At 35.9% G+C, this 7539-nt stretch overlaps 1 protein-coding gene across 2 annotated transcripts in view; it reads right to left on the bottom strand.

Annotated features, from left to right (window-relative positions):
• Nucleotides 1-7130, bottom strand: part of LOC106876657 (uncharacterized) — an 8993-nt gene extending 1863 nt beyond the window's left edge. The window contains exons 1-4 of one of the 2 annotated variants that reach the window (XM_014925277.2): nucleotides 6849-7130; nucleotides 3476-3586; nucleotides 2058-2209; nucleotides 1301-1377 (exon numbers count right to left, since the gene is read on the bottom strand). In XM_014925277.2, coding sequence (XP_014780763.1) covers nucleotides 1301-1377; nucleotides 2058-2209; nucleotides 3476-3569 — 323 coding nt within the window. In that variant the 5' untranslated portion in view covers nucleotides 3570-3586; nucleotides 6849-7130. Of the gene's footprint in view, nucleotides 1-1300; nucleotides 1378-2057; nucleotides 2210-3475; nucleotides 3587-4940; nucleotides 5291-6848 lie in introns of those variants that run through there. The other variant, XM_014925278.2, reaches the window with a different exon arrangement.
• Between the last annotated feature and the right edge of the window lie 409 nt (nucleotides 7131-7539).

The raw sequence follows: 7539 nt of genomic DNA, 5'->3' as shown, positions 1-7539 counted from the left end.
TTTCGTGCGGGTGACACGTAAAAGCACCCACTACACTCTCTGAGTGGTTGGCGTTAGGAAGGGCATCCAGCTGTAGAAACTCTGCCAAATCAGACTGGAGCCTGGTGTTGCCATCCGGTTTCACCAGTCCTCAGTCAAATCGTCCAACCCATGCTAGCATGGAAAGCGGACGTTAAACGATGATGATGATGATGATGATGATGACTTCGTGCAATGCCAAGAATTGTTGGCACTGTACTAAGTCTCAAAGTAACATGGCCAGCACTTTTTAAATTTAGTTGTGAATCTTAAATACCTGAAAGGATGAACTTCTGATCAACATTAAAAATGCTTATAATAGTGGCAGTAATTAGGAATATTTCTGGCTTTTGTGCTTTTGAAAGGTTAAACCATCTATATTTATTGTACCAAACATTTACACAAACTTTCCTCATACAAACATCATTCTACAGGAAGGTAACTTAGAGAAGTAGAAATGGCAGAGTGCTACAGTAAATGCCTTACAATATCTATTGAAATCTATTGGCATCCTGAGTTCAAATCCCACTAGAGTTGACCTTCATTTTCCTCTTTCTAAGATTGATGAGAATAGGTTCCACTACCAATCTACTGGGAATTACTCAACTGACTATACCACTTCCCTTACAAAGTTAATACCTTCTGTTAAATTTAAAATTCAATACTTTATACAAGAAAGTAAGATAACTGAAGAAATACAGTAATTTTAAAACAAAACAAATTAAATTAAAAGATAATATATATTTATGTATAACACAAAGTAATACCTAAAATATATATGTAGATAACAGTTATTTGATAACTTTTAGCTGGAGATTAAAATGACATAAAAATGTTCTATTGTTCTCTAAATAAACAGGAATATAATTGTAGATATTCTTACAGATCTGTTTCAAGATAGTTATCCTCTTTAGGAAAGATGTAACACTATTCCTCACCCAACCAGAGAACTTTGAATCCGAATTGTAATATATAGCAGTAGCTTATCAGGACTTAGCATTAACAACTGTTCAGATTTGCATGTCAAACATTAGTTGGCCATATATTAAATAATACACATTTCTATGGAACATAGTATAATTCAGAATACCTGAAATGTTTTTAATGTGGATAACTCTAACAATTATTTATCTGAAAAGACTCAATTATTTTTCTATTTACTTAGAATACTATAGGATGTTTTCACATCATTTAAATCTCCACAGCAAAAGGTTTTCAAATAGATAGCTGTAAAGTTATCCATATTATATATAAATTAAAAAGTTTCTTATTTCTAATTTACCTTTCATCTGTATTTTCACGAGTAGCCCAGCAATAAAGAATTCCTTTGTCTTTAGGACCACATACAGGAATTGCAATCTAATTCAGTAGATGAAAAAAAAATGGATAAAATGTTTCGCCAATACATTTCTTTAAATGTTTTTTTAACACATTTGTTTGCATATATTATCATTGGTATTTTACTTTCATTTTTCCATGTTAGCCTTATCATCGTCAAACCCATAGCTCTTGTGTGCAAATCTACAGTTGGCATTTCATTATATATATATATATATATATTGGTAGTACATGTAAATTTAAATGCCTTAGCTCACCTAGCTGTTAAGCATAGATACCAGATCATTTCAAAATGTTACTTATGATATACAGTGCTAATGTGGTGATTTGCTGTACTTAGAAGACATGACAAGCTAAATATGCTGTCATCCATACATACAGGCTTGTCCTTTACAGATGCTAGTGCCACATAAAATACACTCATGCTGGTGCTGTGTAAAGGCACTCATGATGGTAGCACATAAAAAGCACCCAACACATTCTGTAAAGTGTCTGGTATTAGGAAGGGCATCCAGCCATAGAAACCATAGATAATTCTGTACACCTAATTTTACTTGCAAGGCTTTGGCTCAACCTGGGAATATAGTTGAAGAGTTCAACATGTCACACAATGGGATCAGACCAGAAAGTAACTCCTTTGCCTATAACCATTGTTAAAAAAGATAACAAAAAAAAGTTTATCATTAATATTATTTACAAACCTTTGCACCCAGGGCACCAACAACATTGTTCTCAGTGTCACCAAGATCAATGCTTTTCACTACAATTGGTTGACCAAGATATTTTTCAATTGGAGTATAGTTGCGTAGAAGAGACACTGATTCAATGAAATAGTCTGCTTGTTTGAATTTATCTACAATTAATAAATAATTAGCTTAATAGAAGAAACAAAATCAAGCAAATAAGATTATATTTTATTTCTATTTTTAAAAATCACCTATTTGTGTAGTGTTGTTTGATCAATTAGGGATAAACACAGACGTAAAGACACACACACACATAGATGCATACATATATACATATACGATAGACTTCTTTCAGTTTTCATCTACCAAATCCACTCACAAGGCTTTGGTTGGCCCAAGGTGCCATGTAGTAGGACTGAACCTAGAACCATGTGGTTGGGAAGCAAGTTTCTTACTACACAACCACACCTAAACATTTACATGACACATTGATAGCTCTGATAATTTTCTTACAAGAACATCTCTCTATTTTTTTTATTATATCTCCTCAAGACACTTGTTTCTGTCCCTCTATCATACTTTAAACTCTCATCATCTGGCACAAAGCCACCTCACTCAATACTAATTCCCCACTCAGTTGAGTTGTTTTTGTCTTGGTGATCTCAATAGTGCTTCTGCCACATAAAAAGCATACAGTACACTTTGTAAAGTGGTTGACATTAGGAAGGACATCCAGTAGTAGAAACCATGTATGCATCTATGTGTGTGTGTGTCTTTACGTCTGTGTTTATCCCTCCATCACTGCTTGACAACTGGTGTTGGTGTGTTATGTCTCCGTAACTAAGCGATTCAGCAAAAGATCTCGATAGAATAAGTACTAGGCTATAAAAAACAAGTTTTGGGGTCAATTTGCTTGACTAAAACCCTTCAAAGCAGTGCTCCAGCATGGCCACAGTCATATGAGTGAAACAAGTAAAAGAATAGCTGAGTCAAGGCACCACAATATCTGTAATTGAAGAATGAAACCTATTTTCTGTGCATTTAACAAAGTTCTTAGCTTTTTGTGGGTGCTTTATTTCGTATGTAATTTCTACCAATACTATGTTACAACAAAATTACCTAGAAAATATACAAGAGGGATTGAACCAAGTTAACAAGAAAAAGAAGAGACTGACAGAAGTAATGATGTAGAGAGCTTTTAATTGTTATTTTTGAACTGATTAATAAATAAATAGTATCATGAGAGAAGAGACATGTTGTCAGATATTCTCACTACAAAGAAGGGTAGGGGAAATCAGCTAACACAGCATAAGAAAAGAGATAGGTAATGAAAGAAAGAAAGAAAGACAAGGATTATGAAAATACTTCATTTATAATTACAACATTGCATAATAAATAGTTTAGGAGAAATATTTCTATCAAAATGAACTCACATTTTAACTTCGTGGTAAAATATCCAGCACCTCCAATAGAAATGAACCCTCCAAGAATAGCAATGTTCCGAAGAACATGGAATGGGATTGGCATGGCTCTTTTTGTCAAAGCTGAAAACATACAAGCAAGTGTTTTGCAAATTATGTTATGCTTGTTATGGTCAAGGAACCCTCAGAATCAAAATGTTGATGAATATGCTAACAACAACAACAATGCTATATTGTATTTATGGCCAGGACATAACTCTAAACAGCTCAACTTAGTTGTCAATGGACTCAGTATGATGGCATAATTCACTAATATGAGCACAGAAAAAAATTGTTACATTAGCTTATTAATTTCAAATCCTTCTGTCAGTATAGCTTGTAGAGGGATGAATTCCACCAGGCTGACCTACCCTAGATAGCAAGAATGCAAGCCTCATATATACATATAACATCATCATCATTGTAATTTAGCATCTGCTTTCCATTTTAGCATGGATTAGATGGTTTGACTGGAACTTGTAAGCTGGAGAGCTACACTGGGTTCCAGTCTGATTTTGGCTTGGTTTCTACAGCTGGATATCCTTCTTAATGACAACTACTCTGAGATTGTAGTGAGTGCCTTTTATGTGTTACTGGGTGCTTTCATGTGTCACCAACACTGGCCACAACTACAATTGCACTTGGCCTGACAAGTTTTCTCAAGCACACTATATTGCCAAGGGTCACAATCACTTATCATCACCTCCATGAGACCTAATATTCGAAGATCATGCTTCATCACCTCATACCATGTCTTCCTGGGTCTACCTCTTCCACAGGTTCCTTCCATAGTTAGAGATCAGCACTTCTGTATGTCCGTATCCAGTGCAGTCATCTCACTTACACACATCTGATGTCTCTTATGCCCAACTTTTCTCTCAAGACACTTACATTCTGTTGTACATGCACACTGACATTATACATCCAGTAAAGTACTTTAGCTTCATTTCTTTCAAGCCTTCACATGTCCTCTGCAGTCACAGTCCATGTTCCACTGCCATGTAGCATGATTGTTGGCACACAGGCATCATAGTCAGCCTTCTACTCTGAGCGAGAGGCCCTTTGTTACCAGCAGAGGTAGGAGCTCTCTGAGCTTTGTCCAGCCTATTCTTATTCTAGTAGCTATACTCTTGGAGCATCCACCTCCACTGCTGACTTGGTCACCTAGATAACAAAAGCTATCAACAACTTCTAGGTATCCCATCTGGCATTTGATGGAGTCTATTTTTTTGTACATCTCTAGTGTTTATTGTAACTATGCATCTGCCACACACAAAAACTATTTTCCCTGTTAACCTTCTCCTGATACTGGTGCACCTCTTATGTGTCCATAGCTTGCACCAGGTACACCTTATGGAGTTTCTACCCACACCTTTTCTATATATTAACAGGGCCATCTACCTGAAGGGATTTGTGATTTATCTGCTTTCTTACTTACTAAGACTTAAGCTTTTGCTAAATTAATTCTATGGCCCTTTGATTCCAGTTCTTGCTTCCCACAGGTCAGATCCAATCAAGGGTTTTCTACACATGATCATCCTGTTGATTTTTCTCCTATGTGCAGGGAACACAGGTGACATTATTCAATGAGTCACTTTCTAAGATGATAGTGTGTGATTTGTTTCTAGCAAACCAAGTGTCTGACCAGAGACTCTCTATTGAACATATGCACAGTGGCTCAGCAGTTCACTTTTTATTATTATCGGCATGGTAGAATCATTAGAGCATTGGGAAAATGCCTTGTGTTTGTTTGGGTTTTTAATATTCAGAGTGAGGCTAAGGCATTGGAACAGCCAAGCACCCTCACGGGCACCACCTGACACCTCAGTAAGGCGAGTGGTTAACATTAGCAGATCGCCTGGCCTAGGTGTCAGGTGATGCCTGTGAGGGTGCCTGGCTGTTCCAATCAATGCCTTAGCCTTGCTATTGCCCACGATAATGCTGGGAGCATGTTGGCTTGCTTTAATAGGTTCCGTTGAACCTTGTGGTGTGTTACTGATTGATGCACTTAGTGTTGAATTGATATTTTTCTTCTTTCTTCGTTCGTGATTGTTTTCTTCAGTTTTGGATTTGTATTTTAATATGGAATATTTGTGCAAGTACACTAACAATTGTGTAAAATATATTCTGGGTTCAAATCCAGCTGAGGCCAACTTAACCTTTCAAGGTTGACGAAACAAAAGCACTAGTCAAGTATTGTGGCCTACGTAATTTACAATGCCCTCCCCTCATAATTGCTGGCCTTGTACCACTGATACCTGTCCTCCATCACACACAGAAAGGTTGCAGTATTGAAACTCATTTGGTCCTTAATGTCGTTGGACAGGCTGTCATGGCAAAATACATGTCAGTAACAGGCTTCGCTGCAGCAAGTTGTTCCTGTCAGTTGGTGACTTGCTAGTTAGCAAATCTGTTTTATGCTCTGTGCACAAGATAACAGAATACCTTGACTCTTCGTTCCGTGTCCATGTCCTGCGTTCTTTGACTAAAGGGAAATAATTCATAACCGACTTCTCTCATGAGCAGCAACATGTGTGAATAACTATTTTACTTTGCTCGTCTAATCGAATTTCGTTTTGGGATTTGTTTCACCAGATTTTTGATGTGATTAATTGATTATAATAATTAACTTGTTGTATACAGTGCTCAGGTGCACTACAATTTTTTAAAAAGGGGAAATGCGAAATATTCGTATGTTATTTTTGGCAGAGTGACCCTCCCAAAATACAACATTATACTTTAAATTACCATGAGATATGGTTTAAATTGTTGAAACAAGGCCAGAAGATTTTTAGGGGAGGGAGAAGTTGATTCATCTGAGTACTAAACTGGTACTTATTTTATCGACCTCGAAAGGATTAAAGGCAAAGTCGACCTCGGCGAAATTACCACGAAAATATCAAACAAAAATATTCGATCATCTTTTCATCTCTTGAAAGACTGTTTCGAACTAAAAATGTTTTAGTTCAATATTAAAATAAAAACGGATCGTTTCTATTTTTCTCTTCCAGGAAATTACAACCCAAAATTTCTCTTATTGTGTGGCATTGTACAGATATAAACAGAAACCAAAATTGCAATGAATGTCAATAGCGTGATTTACAGTAAAACTTCAAGCCATGAGAGTGTATATTATATGCTCGAAAAGAGAGGCACATTTTGTTTTATTCATTTTTTGCTAATTAAAACATCACAAAGAGGAATAAAAGTGAGAGTTATTTGAAACTGTATATAATAACATCTCTAAAGGTCAAAATATTTCAGAGAAAAGAAAAGAAAAAACACTGCTTTGAAACAAGGACGCATAAAAACAGAAACAAGGGACAGCTACAGAATAAATACTTACTGAATTTAACGAGACATTATGAGATCTTAAATTTGCTATGCTTCATGTAGAGAGAATTGTGTAATGCAATTAATTTTTGTACCAGTTAGTAGATGTGTATTTCCTTTAGTTAAAGGGGCATAATGCCACGATGTTTATAGTCAAATGTAACACCGTTTAATCTGTATCCATGTCGTGCCAAGTCACTAAAGACATTAGATTTTGTTGTTAATTCGCTGGAGTTGTTACCCTTTGCCTTTTTCTTAGTGTTAGAAATGTATTAAGTTCAGCTTTGCAAAATAACAAAATACTCAATTGAGCGGCATTATATTTAATGTAGGAAGGAAAAGTTTAATTAATCATATTTATGCCTTACTAGCTTAAAAGCCGCCCGACAAGGCGGCTTTTAAGATAGTGACCCCGCCGAATGGGAAGATCTGCAAACAGATCTCTGACTTGTTTTGGAGAATTTGTTGCTATTGTTTCATATCCCAATAATGATAATATTCCTTTGCAAAAGAATCACGTAAAAAATCGCCGAAACTAACCGCTGGATTTCGCAATTGATTTCGATTATTCCTAAAATTTATTTCCAAGTTATAAAAATTGTTATCTTACAAAATAATTCGTCGCAAAAATCACGTAAAAAAAATCGCAGTAATGAAAACTTGGAAATCCAAAATTTCAGGATTACGGGTCCGAATTCAGCCCG

This window comes from Octopus bimaculoides, chromosome 3 (genome assembly GCF_001194135.2).
Source record: "Octopus bimaculoides isolate UCB-OBI-ISO-001 chromosome 3, ASM119413v2, whole genome shotgun sequence".
Classification (NCBI taxonomy): Eukaryota; Metazoa; Mollusca; class Cephalopoda; order Octopoda; family Octopodidae; genus Octopus; species Octopus bimaculoides.
The sequence above is the reverse complement of the archived record's forward strand: the minus strand, read 5'-3'. Positions and strand labels throughout refer to the sequence as shown.